General features: G+C 38.9%; 2 protein-coding genes across 2 annotated transcripts; one reads left to right on the top strand and one right to left on the bottom strand.

Annotated features, from left to right (window-relative positions):
* Window positions 1-409: 409 nt before the first annotated feature.
* Window positions 410-2,097, bottom strand: LOC102955744 (olfactory receptor 8B12-like). The gene is made up of 2 exons (XM_007074086.2): window positions 2,071-2,097; window positions 410-1,375 (listed from the first exon to the last, which is right to left on the bottom strand). The coding sequence occupies exon 2, from the start codon at window positions 1,340-1,342 to the stop codon at window positions 410-412; it is 933 nt and encodes a 310-aa protein (XP_007074148.1). The 5' UTR covers window positions 1,343-1,375; window positions 2,071-2,097.
* A 13,763-nt stretch (window positions 2,098-15,860) lies between these two features.
* Window positions 15,861-16,820, top strand: LOC102956034 (olfactory receptor 151-like). Its single transcript, XM_015538968.2, has one exon. The coding sequence runs from the start codon at window positions 15,861-15,863 to the stop codon at window positions 16,818-16,820; it is 960 nt and encodes a 319-aa protein (XP_015394454.2).
* The last annotated feature ends 4,563 nt before the right edge of the window (window positions 16,821-21,383 follow it).

Below are 21,383 nucleotides of genomic sequence, written 5' to 3' on the forward strand. Positions count from 1 at the left end.
AAAGAAAAAAAAAAAAACATGGCAGAAAGGAAAGGAAAACAAAGTAGATTCGAATTCAAGAGCCTGGATTCCAGTCCCACTTATGGGAACCACTTAGTTGTATGGCCTTGGAAAACATATATAAAATGTCTAAGTCTCCAATGCCTGTTAAATAAGCTCAGAAAAAATGGTTTATAAGCCCCATTTCAGATTAAATGATTTATGATTGTAGAAAAAATGCTTAAAAGAATCGTGGAATAGTCGAGATGGGTCACGGGATACAGAAAATAGATATGTAGTAAACATCCATGAAACGTAAAGACTTAAAATTCTCTTTTTTACAGAAGAGAAAAAACTAGAACTTGGATCTCTCTTGGAAAACACACACACCAATAAACAAAGCATTGTATCTTCTTCAAATGCTACTTTTTCAAGAAGATATTTTTCTTTCCAAGGTTTTCCTCAGGGAAACTTTGACATCCTTGTTCCTCAAACTGTAGATCAGTGGGTTTAACATGGGCACCACAATGGTATAGAACAGAGAGGACACTTTCCCTTGGTCAAGGGGCAAAATAGAAGGTGGTTTGAGATACATGAAAGCCCCGGAACCAAAGAAAAGAGAAACCACAATTATATGAGAGCTACATGTACTGAAAGCTTTGGACCTGCCCTCAGTGGAGTGAATGTGCAGAATGCTGGACAGAATCAGAGCATAAGAGATGAAGATGGTGATAATGGGCATTCCAATGTCAATGGCCACAAGGAGGAAGACCACCAGTTCATTTACATAAGTGCTGTTGCAGGACAGCTCGAGGAGAGGAAGGATGTCACACATGAAATGATTGAGAAGGTTGTCAGCACAGAAGGTCAGACTTGCTATGCTTCCCATATGGACCATCGCCCCTGAAAGCCCCATCACGTAGACACCCAACAAAAGGAATAGACAGACCTGAGGAGACATGGTGACCATGTACACCAATGGTTTACAGATGGCCACATAGCGGTCATATGCCATCACTGACAGGAGGAAGGACTCAGAAATGACAAAGAAGCAGAAGAAAAAGAGTTGAGTCATACACTCTGCATGCAAGATGATGTTCTTCTTTGAGACAAAACTCTTCAGCATTTTGGGGGTGATGGTAGTGGAGTAGCAGAAATCTATTAAGGAGAGGTTGAAGAGGAAAAAGTACATGGGGGTGTGTAGGCAAGAATTCAACCAAATCAGGGCTATCAAGGCCAGGTTTCCCAGCACAGTGACCAGGTAGAAACCTAGAAACAGGAAGAAGAGAGGGATATGGAGTTCCAGCTGGTCTGTTAAACCTGTAAGGATAAACTCTGTCACAGAAGAGTTCTTAGCTGCCATTTTCCTCTTGGGGATGAGTGGAGCAAGGACAATCTGGAGAAAAGAAAAGAGAACCAGTTAGACAGAAAGAAATACCACCACTCACCCAGGATCCATCCCCCATTCTGAAGAACGGAATCCACAGAGAGATTTGAACGTTAAGACAGATGGTAGGAAGGCTTTTACTGTTTGTTATGGATCTGTCCTACAGCCCAAGTGACTTTATCTTCCAGAGAGAACAGTTAGAGTCTAAACTTTGCCTCCAGACAGAAAACAGTAATTTATTCATATCCCAATTCATTAAAAAATAAGACAGATGTCTTTTAGATCTTTAAGTTAGTCCATTTTCTATGTCCTTCTATCTCCTGCCTGTGCTTCCTTTGCTAAACCCTGGGCCTCTTCCCTGAAGACAGTCCTGTCAAAAGACACTGCGACCCCTCGAACCCCCACCACTGGGTCACTGCTGTCAAATCAAGAAGGTGAGGCCACATTTTTACAATCTCTCCTAGCTCAAGTGGGTTTAGGTTTCATGATAATTTTTTAAAGCTAGCACCTACTTAAGTGGTTCCTATGAGGTGCTAGACACTAAGAGCTGTATGACAATATTATTATCACTATTTTGCAGATGAGACAACAAAGTCCTCAAAATACTGGGGTTTGGCCAGAGGGTGGACTTTAGCAGTCTGACTCTCAGGTGTACCCTCATAACCACTATGTTACATGACTGACAGGGTTAGGAAGTCACTCACCTTCCTTCAGTTTAGAGCTGTAATGCTATACTCTACTGTTTCTTGTCCACAATTGTCCTGCGATAGAAAATTACCATAATGAATAGACAATGGTAGGTTGAGCTAAGAGCCCTCCCCTTCCAATCTGATCTAAAGGATCAGAAACCCTAAGTTATCTTGTAGCCATTTCTACACTGAAGAACATGATTTCCAATTGTTAATTTGGAAGCTATAACTATAAGGAAGGAGATGTGCCTTTTCCAGACCAGAGAATAACAGGAAATAAGTTTTATTCGGATTACAGATCTCAGTGGCCTAATTATTAAGACAAAGACTCCCTCAAAACCATTTCCTCAGAGATTATTTTCCCAAAGGAATAAGAAGTGTTTATTTATACCCTTAATATTGGTTGATTTGGCTTTTAGAGACAATTATTTCCACAGACATTTATCCAGTACTATTAAAAGAAAATTCATTGTGGAAAAAAGTTATCATCATTACTATTTTTAATGCCCAGTAATATACCTGACACTGAACCCTTCTACTGACTTCTGGCTGCCAATGTCCAATACAAATACGGAATCCAGGCACCTATTTTGTAACCAGTAGCCTAAACTTCCTCCTGACGAGAGCTACTGAAATCCATGAAGCTAAGGTCCTCATTTTCTTGGATCTGGCAAACTCTTGGAAAGAAACAAGTAAATATGCTACGACTTTAATAAAAAGAAGTGCTTAGAATTTGGAAAGATTAACACAAAAGGCTATCATAAATTAGGGTAGAACATTCAGTCATTTCTTCATATTCTGATTCATTCTAGGAATGAATTGCAGTATGTCTAGCTCAAACAGGAAGGTAGATTTCTCTGATCCCCTTACTCTGTCTTCCCATGGAATATAAGATTAATTGTAACAAAATAATTTCTATCAGGTAAATGCTCCTAACCTCTGCCAAGAACAGCCTTTTCCTAAGTTACTAACTGGTCAAAAGTGCCTTTGATTCTCCCTGCCTTCCACCCACTTTTCTTGAAGCGCTATTGGCTTTCTAGCTTCTTGGTACTCTCAAATTGAATCCTACAGGCTAAGATTCTCAACATAGGCAAACATGCAAATTGTTCTTCCTCTTTAGTTTGCTTTTGTCTTTTTCTGTCTTCTACTCTCCACACAAGCTTCTACCTTGACAAAAGTTGTCTATCATTTGACTTGATCTCTCAGAGCTCTAAGTACCATTCTTTAATAGCAAGCATACACACTAACAGGATTTTAGACCTGAAGACACTTGGGAAATTATCAATTCAGTATTTCCCGAATGTGGATGAACACCACAATTACCTGGGGTGTTTATTAGAAAGAAATTCTGGGCTCGCCACCCAGACCTTCTGAATCAGAATCTGTATGGGTGTGAGTATAGTAATTATATGTTTTAATCTTTCCAGGTTATTACAAATCAGCAATTTATGGATGGACAAAGCCAATATTTACCCCCATCTTATATACAGTGACACTAAGGAGATCCCGAGAAGTAAAGCCATTTGCCCAAGGTCACAGATCTAATTTAACTCTCCAGGTTTCCAGTCTCTCCTGGTCCTTGGGGTCTATATGACCTCCTGCTGGGCTGGAATGCAGAAAACAAGTCCTTTAAAAGTAAGCTATCAGACTTCAGATTTTACAAGTAAAGTAGTAGCTAATATCACACTACCACCCTCTAACCATAAACAAGTATATGACTGGAAAAAATGTATAAAGCATCTATTTGAAAGCTTTGAGAAGCAGACAGCTCAGGGAGGAAATTCTTAAGAAAAGGCAAGAAAATGAACTACCGTTTTCACCCTTTCTCTCTAAGGGCAGTTTCCAAATCAAACCTAGTGAAATGGAGCCCAAGCAAACAGCAGCAGCCTCTACTAGTGGAATAAAGATCAGTGTTCAGGGATGCTAGGACAGCTGGAATCTGTGGGGCAAGACATGAAGAGGAAAAAGCCAAAGAAAAGGACCCTCAGGCATATGCATAGAGGACTCCCTTGAGTTCTTAGCTGAATTCTAAATTTTGTATGTTCATGGCAAGACTCTATATGTCTAGGACACAGCAGCTCTTGGAAGACTAGGACCTGAAGAGATGTCACAGAGGATCCACAGCACTGGGGAGCTGTTACGATTCTGGCCTAGTGAGAGTGGAGATGCTTTGATGAACAAAGCAGACGTTAAGATGACAGCTCTGAAATCCATACCCTAAGAATAAGGACTAGACCATCAGGTTAAGGGCAAAGCTGAACTAGACCTATCATAACAAAGGCTAAATCCAAGTCTCAGCAGGATCAGGGTGATCTACTAGGAACTGCATCCCAGAACAAAAGGCAACAATCTATAGAGAAGAGTAACATAATCCCCTGTCTCTATAATATATTCATAATTCCAGCATAATAAAACAAAAAAAAAATCACTAGAAATACAAAGAAGCAAGAAAATATGACCCAACACCATTTGTTGAAAAGACTTGTCTTTTTTTTCCATTGGATATTCTCTCCTGGTTTGTCGAAGATGAGTTGACCATATAGTTGTGGGTCCATTTCTGGGTTTTCTACTCTGTTCTATTGATCTATGTGTGTGTTTTTGTGCCAGTACCATACTGTCTTAATGACTATAGCTTTGTAACATAGCTTGAAGTCTGGAATCTTGATGCCTCCAACTTTGCTTTTCTTTTTCAGGATTGCTTTGGCTATTTAAGGTATTTTGTGATTGCACACAAATTTTAGAATTATTTGTTCTAGCTCTGTGAAAAATGCTGATGTTGTTGTTGTTGTTGTTGTTTGACGTTTATTTATTTTTGAGACAGAGAGAGACAGAGCATGAAGGGGGGAGGGGCAGAGAGAGAAGGAGACACAGAATGGGAAGCAGGCTCCAGGCTCTGAGCCATCAGCCCAGAGCCTGACGTGGGGCTCGAACTCACGGACCGCGAGATCGTGACCTGAGCTGAATCGGACACTTAACCGACTGCGCCACCCAGGCGCCCCGATGTTGTTTTGATAGTGATTGCATTGAATGTGTAGATTGCTTTGGGTAGTATACACGTTTTAACAATGTTTATTCTTCCAATCCATGAGCATAGGAATGTTTTCTTTTTCTCCATTTCTTTGTGTCCTCTTCAATTTCTTTCATAAGTGTTCTATAGTTTTCAGAATACAGATCTTTTACCTCTTTGGTTAGGCTTATTCCTAGGAATCTTATGGGTTTGGGTGCAATATTAAATGGGATTGATTCCTTGATTTCTCTTCCTGCTGCTTCATTATCAGTGTATAGAAATGCAACAGATTACTGTACATTAATTTTACATCCTGAGACTTTGCTGGATTCATGTATTAGTTCTAGCACGGTGAAGTCTTTCAGGTTTTTTACATAGCGTTTCATGTCGTCTGCAAATAGTGAAAGCTTAACTTCCTCATTGCTGATTTGGATGCCTTTTATTTCTTTTTGTTCTCTGATTGCTGAGGCTAAGACTTCCAGTTCTATGTCAAATAGTAATGGTGAGAGTGGACATCCCTGTCTTCTTCCTGAACATAGAGGAAAACCTCTCAGTTTTTCTCCATTGAGGATGGTATTAGGTATGGGTCTTTAGTATATGGCCTTTATGATGTTGAGCTACGTTCCATCTATCCCTACCTTGCTGAGCTCTTTTATGGAGAATGGATGCTGTATTTTGTCAAATGCCTTTTCTGATCTATTGAGTGTATCATATGGTTCTTATCCTTTCTTTTATTAATGTGGTGTATCATGTTGATTGGTGAATATTGTAGCACTGCTGCAGCCCAGGAATAAATAAATCCCACTTGATCGTGGTAAATAATTCTTTTAATGTACTGTTGGATTCAATTTGCTAGTATTTTGTGGAGAATTGACTTTTTAAAATAAAAGATGAAATAATCATATTGTTTTTATCCTTTCTTTTGTTGATGTGATGTACCACATTGTTTGATTTACAAATATTGGACCACCCCTTGCATCCCTGAAATAAATCCCATTTGATTGTGGTGAGTGGTTTTTTAATGTACTGTTGGATTTGGTTTGCTAATATTTTGTTTAGGATTTTTGGATCCATGTTCATCAGAGATACTTGCCTGTATCTAGTATGTAGATACTACATACAGAAAACTGTATATAGTTTTCTTCTCCTTCTCCTTCCCCTTCCCTTTCCCCTTTCCTCCTCCTCCTCCTCCTCCTCCTCCTCCTCCTCCTCCTCCTCCTCCTTCTTCTTCTTCTTCTTCTTCTTCTTCTTCTTCTTCTTCTTTCTGTAGTATCTCTGTCTGGGTTTGGTATCAGGGTAATGCTGACCTCATAGACTCAATTTGGAAGTCTTCTTTAGTCTTCTACTTTTTTGGCATAGTTTAAGAAGAATAGGTATTAATTCTTAATTGAATGTTTGGTAGAATTCACCTGTGGAGCCATCTGGCCCTGCACTTTTATTTGTTGGAAGGTTTTGATTACTGATTCAATTTTATTGCTACTAATCAGCCTGTTCAAATTTTCTATTTCCTCCTGATTCAGTTTTGGAAGGTTGTATGTTTCTAGAAATTTTCTTCTAAGTTGTCCCACTTGTTGGCGTATACCTTTTCATAATTACCTCTTATAGTCTTTTGTATGTCTGTGGCATCAATTGTTTTTTCTTTTCCCTCATTTCTGATTTTATTTGTGTCCTCTTTCTCTTTCTTGATGAATCTGGTTAAAGAGTTATCAATTTTTTGTTGATCTTTTCAAAGAACCTGCTCCTGGTTTCATTTATCTTTTCTGTTTTTTTTGTTGTTGTTGTTGTTTTTGGTCTGTAGTGGTAATTTATTTCTACTCTAATGTTTATTATTTCCTTCTTTCTCCTAGCTTTGGGCTTTGTTCCTCTTTTCCTAACTCCTTTAGGTCTAAGTTGGGTTGTGTATTTGAGATTTTTCTTGTGCCTTGGGTAGGCCTATATTACTATAGATGCCCCTCTTAGAACCACTTTTGCTACATCCCAAAGATTTTGGAATGTTGTGTTTTCATTTTCCTTTTTCTTCATGTGTTTTTTTATTTCCTTTTCAGTTTCTTGGTTGACCCATTCATTGGTCGGTAGCATGGTGTTCAGCCTTCATGTATTTGTGTTCTTTCTAGATTTTTTCTTGTGATCAATTTCTAGTTTCACATTGTTTTGGTTGGAAAAGGTGCATGATATGATTTCAATCTTTTTTAATTTACTGAAACTTGTTTTCTGCCCTAACATGTGATATATCCTGAAGGATGTTCCAGGTGTCCTTGAAAAGAATGTGTATTCTGCTGTTTAGGGATGGAATGTTCTGTATTGTTCTATTAGGTCCATCTAGTCTAATGTGTCATTCAAAGCCAATATTCCTTTGTTGATTTTCTGTGGATGATCTATCCACTGGTGGAAGTGAGGTGCTAAAGTTACCTACTGTAATTATATTACTTTAAAAAATTATTTAATATATTTTGTCTAGTTTTTTTTAATTGCTTTTGGTAATATGGCCAATCCAATATAAGTTATCTGTCATAGCCAAAACCAGAATTTGTAATTGTTTACCTTCACTTGACTGGCTTTTCATGATTTCCAAAGCCTAAAAGGAAGAGAGAGGGAAAGACCAAGAGAAACAAAAGAAGAATATATTCATAAGAATATATGCCTGGGATATAATAAGCACTCAGTAAATACTATGTACTAATATTTTTAATGCTCTGTGTTCAAGAATACTTTAAGCATATGGAGGTTCCTCAAAAAATTAAAAATAGATCTACCCTATGACCCAGCAATAGCACTGCTGGGAATTTACCCAAGGCATACAGGAGTGCTGATGCATAGAGGCACTTGTACCCCCAATGTTTATAGCAGCACTTTCAACAATAGCCAAATTATGAAAAGGGCCTAAATGTCCATCAACTGACAAATGGATAAAGATATGGTTTATATATATGATGGAATACTACTTGGCAATGAGAAAGATTGAAATCTGGCCATTTGTAGCAACATGGATGGAACTGGAGAGTGTTTTGCCAAGTGAAATAAGTCAGGCAGAGAAAGACAGATACCATATGTTTTCACTCATATGTGGATCCTGAGAAACTTAACAAAAGACCAGGGGGGAGGGGAAGGGGAGGAACGTTACAGAGAGGAAAGGAGGCAAACCATAAGAAACACTTAAATACTGAGAACAAACTGAGGGTGTGGGGGAGACGGGAAAGTGGGTGATGGGCATTGAGGAGGGCACCTGTTGGGATGAGCACTGGGTGTTGTATGGAAACCAATTTGACAATAAATTACATATATGTGTGTGTGTGTGTGTGTGTGTGTGTGTGTGTGTATAATACTTGCAGAATATTCAGAACATTAAAGAATGTACTTTTATGAATGTTCCTATTGAGTATGTCATCTTTGACATATACCAAGAATATATTTTTCTCATAGATATATTCAATGAATATACCCTATTTATGTAGTAAATATTCTTCAAGTGATTAGTCTTCTTAATATAAATAATGAAAAAACATGTGAAGAATCTTAGAGAATTTGAGGAAGACTGTGTCATGTTTTTTTTAGTATTCCTGGATACCCCCATAAAAAAACAGCACAACTAAACAGCAAAGCTTAGTTCCATTAACAACATCTATGACAAAAATAAGTGATATGTTATCCCCTTTACCTCCAAACACAAGCAGATGGGCACAAACCACCAAGAGGTTAAAATCTGCTTAGTATCAGCATCTGTGCAGGAAGAAACAGAAGGAAGAAACAGGACATCTGACAAACCTGAAACTCCAAAACAACTAATCAGTATTCCAAATAACTCTCAAAAGGCCAGTTTGAAAATAACATGTAAAACTGGAAGGGATTTTTATTCTCCAGTAGTGGATGAATTTTAATTACTCTATAGTAAGATCTGAAGGGGCTTCCACAGTCTGTGCACTATGAACTCTCAAAATAAAGCAACCAAAGCTCCCTGCAGGAATAGGAGTAAAACCCAAATTAAACAGAACAAGGTAAATAAAGACAAAAGAAAGATCTAGATAAAGGTAGAAAGGGGACAGAGCCAGGAGATTTCAGACAGTAAGTCATCATATTTTTTAACACTTCACAAAAGCAACAGAAGAAGGAGTTCTACAGGCATTAAGTTAGAAAAAAAACTAATTTAATATAAAGATGAACAGTAGAAAAGAATCAAGATGAAACTCCATATAAAATTATAAGTAAAAAGAATAATTTTTTTGACAGAAAATGTGGAGCAAACCAGAAAGACTTACTGTATTAGTCTGCTTGGGAAACCATAACAAAATACCACAGAATGGGTCATTTAAGCAATGGAAGTATTTTTTCCCACAGTCTGGAATTCAGGAAGCCTACAAACATGATCTCTGATGAGGACTCTCTTCCTGTATTAGACTGCCCCCTTTCAGTGGGTCCTCACACGGAAGAAAGAATGGGCTCTGGTGCCTCTTCCTTATCTTATGAATGGCACCAGCCCTATCAGATTAGGACCTTTTGGCCTCATGTATTACCCCTACTTTTAGGGCCTTTCTCAGAATACAGTCACATTGAGGGTTAAGGCTTCAACATATGAATGGGCGGGGGGGGGGGGGGGTTGGTAAGGGAACACAGTCCATTGCCCATTACTCTAAGTAAATGAACACTATTACATTATTTCAAAATGAACTAAAACACATACAGGTATGAAAGAACAACAAAAGGCAGAATTAGAAAAGCTTATAAATTAGGCAATTGAACTTGGGAAATTATTAGAAATAAAGGAAAAATAATTTAAGAAATATGACTGATTAGAAGTAACTGAAGAGCAAATGAACACAACAGATAATACCTTAGGAGAAATAGAAGGTGAAAAAGTTGGTGGCAAAAAAAGAGACAGAGAGAAAAGAAATTAAGAGGATTTATGGGAAAGCAACAAATACAGGCACCAGCCAAAGAAGATCAAATCTACATAGAGTAGGAGCTCCAAAGGAGAAAACCAAACTGTGGGACAGAACAGAAAATAAAGACTACAATTCATGGGCCTTTTCCTAGTGTCAGGAAAAAGAAGAAGAAGAAGAAGAAAAGGAAGGAGAGGTAGGAGAAGAAGAAGAAGAGGAAGGAGGAGGAGGAGGAGGAGAAGGGGAAGAAGGAGAAGGAGGAGGAGGAGGAGGAGGAGGAGGAGGAGGAGGAGGAGAAAAGATTTGAAGTGACCTATTGAAAAGAATCATCGCACTTAAGGAAATTCCCAAAAATATTAATATCAAAACATATCCCACTGAAATTATTGGCCATTTTTAAAAATGTCCTACTTCTTTCTGAAAAGACCTAGAAACAATTATCAACCCAGAAGCAATGAGCCTCTCTAGCATCTAATTACTCGTCTTGAAATACATTTTCACCACTAAAAGAAAGCACATTTCCTGGAGAGATGGTTGATTCCTGGACTGAAGAATGAAATGTATGAGTTCAGAACATCTTGTCATATCTGATAATTCTTTTGTTGTATTCAATTTCTTTCATAAGTGTTCTACAGTTTTCAGAGTACAGAACTTCCACCTGTTTGGTTAGGCTTATTCCTAGGAATCTTATTGTTTGTAAATGGGATCAATTCCTTGATTTCTCTTTCTGCTGGTTCATTATCGGCATATAGAAATGCAACAGATTTCTGTACCTTGATTTTATATCATGAGACTTTGTTGAATTCATGCATCAGTTTTATCAGTTTTTTTGGTGGAGTCTTTTGGGTGTTCCACATAGAGTATCATATCATCAGGAAAGAGCAAACGTTTGACTTCTTCCTTGACGATTTGCATGCCTTTTATTTCTTTTTGTTGTCCATTTGCTGAGGCTATAACTTCCAGTACAATGTTGAACAACAGTGGTAAGAGTGGACATCACTGTCCTGTTCCTGATCTTAGAGGAAAAGCTCTCAGTTTTTTTTTCTCCCATTGAGAATGTTATTAGCAATGATTCTTTTGTATATGGACTATTATGGTGTTGAGGTATGTTCTTTCTATCCCTACTGTCTTGAGGGCTTTTATCAAGAAAGGATGCTGTATTTTGTCAAATGTTTTTTCTGTGTTTTTTGAGACAATCATATGGTTCTTATCCTTTCTTTTATTAATGTGGTGTAACACGTAGATTGATTTGCAGATATTGAACCAGCCCTGCAGCCCGGGAATAAATCCCGCTTGATCATAGTGAATAATTCTTTTAATGTACTGTTGAATTAAATTTCCTAGTATCTTGTTGAGAATTTTTGCATCAATGTTCATCAGGGATATTGGTCTATAATTCTCCTTTTTTCTTGGGATTTTTGTCTGGTTTTGGAATCAAGCTAATGCTGGACTCATAGAATGAGTTTTGAAGTCTTCCATCCCTTTCTATTTTTTGGAACAGTTTAATCCTTCTTTAATGTTTGATAGAATTCCCCTGGGAAGCCATCCAGCCCTGGACTCTTGTTTGTTCAGGGATTTTTGATTACTGAGTCAATTTCTATAGGTTATGGGTCTGCTCAAATTTTCTTTTTCTTCAGGTCATCATCTCATGGTTGTGGAATGGAGCCCAACATTGGGCTCCACCCTGAGCATGGAGCCTTCTTGGGATTCTCTCTCTCCCTCTTTCTCTGCCCCTCCCCTAATCATTCTCTCTCTCTCTCTCCAAAAATGAGTAAATAAAATAAACATTTTAAGCCGCATTGAGTATGCCTAATGAAGAATAATGATGAGTAGTAGCCATAATGGTAGTAACTGAGGATGTTGATGGTAATGAGTGACATGGTGGTGGTGGAGGTGGTGGTAGTGATTATGGGGTGTTTAGCCATACAAATTTGAATGCTTAGACTCCAAGTTTCCCAAGCTGAAAATGACTCCAAATAAAAGGAAAATTAACACACCTGGGAGACAAACCATGATTCCCAGCACAGGCATAAGCCGGACTCTAATTGCTCCTTCAGCAAAGACTCCAGGGCCTGAAATGACTGCATCCCAGGAGGTTCTGCCCATGTGTTGTATAAACAGACCCTCAGTGACCCATTTTTCATAACCCTGCTGTCCTCTTGGACTACATTTAGGAATAGATACAAATCTGGACAGCTCCCTCATTTCTTGATGTTTAGTTCCTAACTATTGGAACCAAGGCATCCCCTAAAATTTCCAGGAGACTGTGTTGTCTTTTTCTCAACACAGGTATTTAATTACAAATTTAAAACAATTATATGAAAAAAATATTTCTTCAGTGAGTTCCTGTTTCTAATTCAGGCTTTATTTCTAAGCATTTGTTTACCTTCATCTCTAAGCGTTTTCTTCTTTATGTGCTGAGTTCTCATAGGCTGCAAGCCCAAGCCTCTTATGGTCCGGTAGAACTAGAGGTAATCATTGTAGTAACTGATATCAAATATATGGATCTTGTTTGCCTATTTCATATCATTAGATGATTATGGGAGTAAAAAATTAAATTTAAATCAGTTCTATCTAGGATTTTCCAGTCCACACCACACTGAGTGGTATTTACTCTACACTGCTTTGTAGAACACATTGATTTCTGGTAATGGTGTATTCAAGGTGGATTTTCTATGTTTCTTATTGTTTTAAGAGGTGAAAATTGTGTACAAGGGGAAAAGATAAGATTTTTTAAATCTATTGTTGTTATCTAGAAGAAATTTGTTTTCTCCTTCGTAATAAATGGAAAAAACTTAGCTACTTCTCAGACTAGTTATTGTGAAGTTAAATGCCATACCACCAATAACATAACATGTGAAGTTTACAATGCAAATCTGATTTTTGTGTCTTCACATCCTAAGGATTTAAAGACTCTTATATCTAAGAAAAGGAAATACGGTTAGTGCCAGAGTTATTATTATTATAAGAATCAAATGACACAATGCATTATAAAGTACATTTAATAAGGCAGTTACAAAATGGTTTTTTAATACATTTAAGGGTGCCTGGGTGGCTCAGTCCATTAAGCATCCAACTCTTGATTTCAGTTCAGATCATGATCTCAAGGTTCATGAGTGCAAGCCCTGCATCGGGCTCCACACCATCAGCAAGGAGCCTGCTTGGGATTCTCTCTCTCCACTCCTCCTACCCTCTCTCTCTCTTTGCCCCTTCTCTGTATCTCTGTATGCACAGGTGTACTCTCTTTCACAGTCTCTCAAAATAAATAACCTTATGTGTGTGTGTGTGTGTGTGTGTGTGTGTGTGTGTATACCCAATGTAAATATATATATGCATAGAAAAATCTAGAAAGATAGTCACTGCCAGTATTAGTCTCTAAATAGTGGGGGAATATGATGTTTATACTTTTCCTTACTTGTATTTCTGATTTTCTACAATGTATATGTATTGCCTTTGTAATTTTTTAAGTGCACCTGAAATTACCAATGAAATCCATCCTGCATCTCCAAAGATTCAATAAATTAAGTTTACTAAATAATAATAAAGTGCTACCTAAAGATAAGCTACAGAAATCAGAAGACGGTTTAGTGGAAACAAAACAGATGGTAGTCAGAAGTCCTGGGTTTTAGGCCCAGTTCTGTATCTACTAACTGTATGATTTGAGGTAACATTTACAGTTTGAATTTAAGAGAGAATGAAAAAATAATATAACGTTCCTCTTTTTTCATCGGCTATGCACAAGCTAAGCCATCAAGTGTAAAGCACTTTCAACCACAACATTGCTTAGAACTGTAGGTGTGTGGATGTAAAAGCCTGCACATCTGGGCTAAAGGAAATGAGCTCATGATCAGGAGAGAAGAGTTTGAGTTCTAAGTCACTGATAATTTTTAGTAAGCTTCAAGAAACTCACTGAGTGTCTGGCACTTCTGTTTTCTCAGTAGGAAAATAGAAACAAAAATCCTACTCGAAACACATTTCTCCTCATACCCCAAATTTGAGGAGTTAATGAGATTGACCTTCAAAGAGCATTATACAAAAGTTAGTAATTATATGAGGAAGTAATAAAAAGAATGAAAATGTAAGGTTTTTAGCCTAAGAGATGTATCTTAGAGATGGGATGGCTATAAGTGTCATATCCAGCAATGATGATCCATGCTTCTTAGGGAAGTGTTGACAATTTGAGTACCTTGCCACTAGGGAAATAATGGGGCCTGGTTTGATATTACAATCTGAACATCATCATCATAATAGCTACTGAGCACTTACTCTGTCCTATATTATGTGCCAATGCCCACCCTGCACCGCAGATCAATTAAATCTGAACATCTGGGGGTGGAGCCCAAGAATCAATACTTTGTAAATACTCCAAGGGATTACAGAACACAGTCAATGTTGAGAACCACTGTCTTACAGCCTCACGTCCAGTGAAAACCTAAGAACAAATTCCAGACACCTAATGACAACTCACTTTTATGGGAACCGAGTGCTTGAAAAAATTTTCTAAATATGCATTATCCCATGTTATTTTTACAACCGACTTGGAAATTGATTTCTTTTTTTTTTTTTTTTTTGGTTTTTTTAATGTGTATTTATTTTTTAGAGACAGAATGTTAGTGGGGGAGGGGCAGAAAGAGAGGGAGACACAGAATCCAAAGCAGGCTCCAGGCTCCAAGCTGTCAGCACAGAGCCCAAGGCAGGGCTCGAACCCATGAGTGGGAGATCATGACCTGAGCTGAAGTCCGACACTTAACCTATTGAACCACCCAAGCACCCTGGAAATTGATTTCTTTGTCAACAAAAAGCATCCTGCAAGGATTTCATCAGAAAACAAGCTTCATTGCTGTGCAGTTTGCAAACCGAAGAGACACAGCATTGGGCTACAAACCAAAGTAGCTCCGTCAGGGAAGGATCAGACTTGGGGTTAAATAGGCAAAAAACGGCAAGTTCTGTGTCCTCTACAGAGATTGATCAGACTGAGGTCCCAAATTGCAAGTTTTAGGAGCAAAGTGACAAGCAGGATACAGCTCACTATTTCTGATAGTTTCACAATATGACAGCTGCTGGAGAGCATGGCAGGATATGTTGTGAGGATTTCTTGGGGGAATTTGGGGAGTGTGGGGGTTTTTTTTGCAAATTTTGCAGAATTTTCTGCAAGCTTGTCTTCCCAGGCTGAGACATGGTCATTCTGCCTGATTAAAATTTTAGTTTTTCTTCCTTGACATGAGGGAACTCATCTTGCCTGGCAGCAGTTGCTAATTATTGGGGTCTTTTGTTCTCATTTTCATCTTTCAGATACAGAAATTGACTTGTCACTCAATGATATGGCTGTAACTACCATACTACCCTGACACTGTGTCAATTTGAGAAGGATATCATGCATTCACATTCAGAAACTATCTGGGAATTGCACAGATGACAAGGAAATTTTATTTCTGAAGCATGTCCAAGCACAAAATATGGAGTATGCTGCTTGTTACCTATAGGACAGAGGTTCTCAGACCTGAGCAGGCATCAGCATCATCTGGAGAGAGTGTTCAACCCAGACTGCTAGCCCCAATCCCAGAGTTTCTGATTTGGTAGGTCCCGGGTGGAGGCTGAGAGTTTGCATCTCTAACATGGTGCTGATGCTGCTGGTCCAACAAATGTACCCTAAGAACCATTACTGTAGGATATTTGAGAAACATAAAAGTGGTAAAAGCCCCAGATCTTGTCCCCTTTTTCCTCCCAACCTCATGGTCTTTGAAATACCCAGAGCCTGGTCTTTCTCCCAGACAACAGCCAAAGGAAGGGAGGATTCATCGGGAAAGAGCCCAGGATCGCCCAACTGAACCCAAGTGCTCAAAACCAGCTTTGCCAAGAAGTTTAAATGTAGGCTCTCATGGGCTCTTCTCTCCCATCCCCACAGGGCTCCCAAGCACAGGAGAATGGCTGCCGCAAATCACTCTACAGTGACCGAGTTTATTCTCAGGGGATTGACAAATCGGCCAGAGCTCCAGCTCCCCCTCTTCCTCCTCTTCCTTGGGATCTACTTGGTCACCATCATAGGGAACCTGGGCATGTTCACGCTGATTTGTCTGAATGCTCAGCTTCACACCCCCATGTACTACTTCCTCAGCAATCTGTCCCTTGTGGATCTCTGCTACTCCTCTGTCATTACCCCGAAAATGCTGGTGAACTTTGTGTCAGAGAAGAACATCATCTCCTATGCGGGGTGCATGTCACAGCTCTACTTCTTCGTTGTGTTTGTCGTTGCAGAGTGTTACATGCTGACAGTGATGGCCTATGACCGCTATGTCGCCATCTATACCCCTTTGCTCTACAATGTCATCATGTCTCCTCAAGTGTGTTCCCTGCTGATGGCTGCGGCCTATGCCATGGCTTTCATTGGTGCAACAATAGACACTGGCCTGATGTTAAAACTGTCCTACTGTGAGTTCCTCATCAGTCATTACTTCTGTGACATCGTGCCCCTCATGAAGCTCTCCTGCTCTAGCACCTATCATATTGAGATGACAGTGTTCTTTTTGGCTGGATTCAACATCATAGTCACCAGCTTAACAGTCCTTGTTTCCTACGTCTTCATCCTCTCCAGCATCCTCCACATCAGCACCACACAGGGAAGGTCCAAAGCCTTCAGCACCTGCAGCTCTCACCTTGCAGCTGTGGGAATGTTCTATGGATCTACAGCGTTCATGTACTTAAAACCCTCCACGGCCAGTTCTGTGGCCAAGGAGAACGTGGCCTCCGTGTTCTACACCACGGTGATCCCCATGCTGAACCCCCTGATCTACAGCTTGAGGAATAAGGAGGTAAAGGCTGCCGTGCAGAAAACACTGAGGAGAAACTTCTTCAGATGCAAATGTCACCATTCTTCCTCAGGTTGAAAATTGGGAGAAGTGTAGGGGAGAAGCCCTCCAAAAATGTAAACACATGTGAAGGGAGAACCACCACTTCTCAGCATGACTCATTGTATATATTCACTGATGTTTTCATCCTTCCTTTCTCCTTCTCACATCTCTCATGTCCTACTCTGCTTGAATATAATTTCAAGTTCATATTGAACTTAGCGGTACATAAGACAAATGGAGACAAATTTGAAAGTCATCAAGAAATAACAAATACCCTCTTTCCCACCCAGATTGCTCCCTCTGTTCTCTCTCTCATTATGTGGTTACCACTTCCTTATTCCCGCCAGGATTGCTTACGTGGTCCCTTCACTCAGTTACTGACATCATCATATCATCATCACATCTAACATTTATGGAATGCTAGCCAATCTACTAAGTGTTTTACTTAATTATCTCATGTTCTCAGATGAAGAAACTGATGTAAAGAGGTTAAGTAACTTTCCCCAGATCACAGACCTGCTAACAATTAACACCGAGATTCAAACCCACAACTCATTATCCCCTCTCTCGGCTGACAGTCTCCCTACACAATGTTTTGATATTAGCATAATTATAACCTTTCCATTTCAAAATTCTGGAAAATAACTTCCCCTCCTTCAAGTATCATCACACAGCTCCCAAATAGGCAAGGAATATTATACATTCCTGTAGTCCTTTAACCTCCAGAAAGACTTGACATTTCACATCACCTGCCAATTTCACTCAGTAAATCCTATTGCCATGGAGCAAAATGTCTTCCCCTATTTTTAAAAAATATTTATTTATTTTTGAGAGAGAGACAGAGCACAAGTGGGGGAAGGGCAGGGAGAGAAGGAAACTCAGAATCCAAAGCAGGCTTCAGGCTCCAAGCTGTCAGCACAGAGCAAGCAGGCAACAGACTCAGAGCTGTCAGCACAAAGCCCTATGCAGGCTTTGTATTTTCCTTGTATAGATCTCATTTTTAGGAGTGCTAATGTAAATGTCATTGTGTTCTTAATTTCAAATTCTACTTGGTCTTTGCTCCCATAGAGGAAAGCAATTGACTTTTTTATATGTTAACCTTGTATCCTTCCACCTTGCCATGATTACTTAGTTCCAGGAGTTTTTTGGTTGATTCTTTCGGATTTTCTGCATAGGCAATTATGTCATCTGTGAATAAAGACAGATTTATTTCTTCCTTCTCAATCTGTACAACTTTTTTTTTTCATGTTTTACTGTGTTAGCTAGGACTACCATTACTACACTGAAAAACAGTCATGAGGGGGACATCCTTACCTTGTTTCTGATTTTAGTAAGAAAGATTTGATGTTCTTACCATTAAGTATGATGTTAGGTGTAGGTTTTGTGTAGGTTTTCTTTCTCAAGTAGAGGAAGTTCTTGTTCTAGAGGAATAGAGAATAAACCTACTCTCAGTTTACTGAGTTGTTTCTCTCTTTTTTTTTTCGGGAATGGGTGTTGGATTTTGTCAAATGCTTTTTCTGCACCTATTGATAGGATGATGTGATTTTTATTCTTCAGTCTGCTTATGGATGAAATACTTTAACTGACTTTTGAATGTTGAATCATCCTTACATAACTGGGATAAATCCCACCTAGTCATAGTGTATAATTCTTTACATATATTGTTGGATTCTATTTGTTAATATTTCATTGAAACTTTTTTGTATCTATGTTCATGAGAGATATTGGTCTGTAGTACTGTTTTGTTTTGTTTTCTTGCACAGTCTTTGTCTGGTTTTAGTATTGGAGTAATGATGGCCTCACAAAATGCCACTATCTTATAAAATAAATTGTAGAGATTTGGTATAATTTTTCCTCAAATATTTCATTGAATTCATAGGTTGTCCAGAGTGGGCTGGAGTTGGGTATTTCCTTTTCTCCACAGGAAGCTGGTGCCAGCTAGCGCTTTCCCCCGTGAGGACTGCCAAGAAAAGCCTAATAATTGCCTATGGTCAGGCTTGAAAGATCACACATAGACTTTGGCCTGGAGCAAGTTTCCTCAGCTTCCAGGACCTGGGTCCATCCTTCCAACAGCAGACCACACTGTTGGTATGTTCATTCCCAGGGATGGTCAGGCAGGAGCTGTATGCAAGGGATGTGGATGACCATTGGGCATGTGAACTATAGGTGTTTATACCTGCGCATGTGTAGGTGCCTCACATTGTATAGTAAGTGAGAATGAGAGGGAGAGGGGGTAAGCTGTGGTCCATGGGCAGGCACCTGGGAAACCAGGGTGGCCCTCCCTGTGCTACCACCTTTTGGCATGGAACCTTATAGATTCTCAGGATTCTAAACTTGAATCTGGCCTTCCAGTGTTATGAAAGTAGTTTGTCAAGGTAAGAGGTAGAAACGTGTTTTATTTAACACTTTATTAGGGCTAAATTTGTTTACTTTTTATTGTGGCAAAAAGCATGTAACAAAAAATTTGCCATCTTAACTGTTTTTAAGTGTTTAACTATTTCAGGAGTGTTAAGTATATTTGCATTGTGAAACAGATTTCTGGACTTTTTCAACTTGCAGATCTGAAACTCTATATCCATTAAATAACAATTCCACTTTTCTTCTTCCTTGCAACCCCTGGTAACTATGATTTTACTTTATGTTTCTATGAATTTGACTACTTTAGATTTTTATTTAAGTGGAATCATACATTATTTGTCTTTTTGCAACGGACTTCTTTCACTTAGCATAATATCCTCAAGGTTCATCCATTTTGTAGCATGTGATAGTATATCTTTGCTTTTTAGGGAGGAATAATATTCCTATGTATGTACATACCACATTTTGTTTCCTCATGCATTGTCAGTGGACATTTGGCTTGCGTCCATTTCTTGGCTATAGTGAATTAGTGCTGCAAATATCTCTTTAAGATCCTACTTTTAACTCTTTTAGAATAGAAATCCCAAAGGGGATTGCTAGCTCATATGGTAGCTCTATTTTTAATTTTTTGAAGAACCTCCATACTATTTTCCGTAGCAGTCTCACCATTTTACTAACTCACCAATAATGCACAACGGTTGCCATTTTCAATATCCTTACCAACACTTGTTTTCTGTTTTCTTTCATAGGTGCCATCCTAATGGGTATGAGGTGATAGTTCATCATGGTTTTGACTTGCATTTCTGATAATTAGTGATATTGAGCATCTTTTCATTTGCTTGCAGGCCATTTATATATCATCTTTGGAGAAATATCTATTCAAGTCTTTCTTAGTCCATTTGAGCGCCTATCACACAATACCACGGATTGGGTGTCTTATAAACAACAGAAATTTATTTCTTACAATACTGGAGGCTGGAAAATCCAAGATGAAATCACTAGGAGATTTGGTGTCTGGTGGGAGCCTGCTTCCTTGTTTACAGATAGCCAACATCTCACTATAACCTCACATAGTGGAAGGGGCAAAGGAGCTCTCTGGGGTCTCTGGAGTCTCTAAGAGCAGTAATCCCATTTATGAGAGTTTCCTCATGACCTAATCACTCCCCCAAAGCTCCACCTCCAAAGATAATCACACTGGATTAGGTTTTAACACATGAATTTGGGGGACACACAAACACTCAGTCCACAGAAAAGTCTTTTGCCCATTTTTTAATCAGGTTATTTGTTTTTATTGTTGTTGAGTTGTAGGCATTCTGCATATATTCTGAGACACTACCTGTTTGTCAGGTATCTAATTTGCAAATATTTTCTCCCATTCTATAGTTTGTTTTTTGGCTCTATTGATTGTGTCCTTTCATTCACAACAATTTGCAAGTTTGACATAGTCCCATTTGTCTATTTTTTGCTTTCATGGCCTCTTTACTCCCACATCCAGAGATATTGATTGTGTCGCCTAGGTGAAATGCATAACAATGCCTGTGTCATAAATGGATGCTGGATAATGGGCATTTCTATTCCCTATCCACCTCCCTTTGTTTCTCTCAAGAAACCCAAGCCACACAAACATAAATAAACATAAATTGATGATAGATGAGGATGATGATAGATAGATAGATATCATTTATCTATATTTTTTATATTTAAGATAGATATTTTAGATTGTAACTTAGAAATTACACAACCCATATTAAAAAGAACATGGGTCATGTGGAAATTGAGGTTTTTTTATTCTCTTCCCTGTCTGTCCTGTTTGTTACTACACTTCCCAAGGATGGTTCTTAATCTACCCACTGCCTCTTTCTTCAACCACAAATGGGGAGAAGTTTTGCTTCTCTGTCCCTTTCTGGACGATGACAGTGGAAAATCGGAAGCTCTCCTTCACGACCCACTCCCTTCCTGCCACATCATTCCTCTGGCCCATCTCTGTTTCAGAAATTCAGGCAGAAACCCGTCTAAAAGTGTCAGCTGTCCTAGAAAGGAGGCCATACACACTCACTGATGCCAAAATGCAAGGGCAGCAGAGACAGCCCACTGTTAGTCTGCCTGGGAGTCCAGGGGAACCTTTGAGAGGAAGGAGATTTTCCCTTAATGTTTACTTATTTATTGTGAGAAAGAGAGCACACGCACGAGTGGAGTGAGGAATGGGGGGAAGGAGGTGAGAGAGAGAGAGAGAGAGAGAGA

This window comes from Panthera tigris, chromosome D1 (assembly GCF_018350195.1).
Source record: "Panthera tigris isolate Pti1 chromosome D1, P.tigris_Pti1_mat1.1, whole genome shotgun sequence".
NCBI lineage: Eukaryota > Metazoa > Chordata > Mammalia > Carnivora > Felidae > Panthera > Panthera tigris.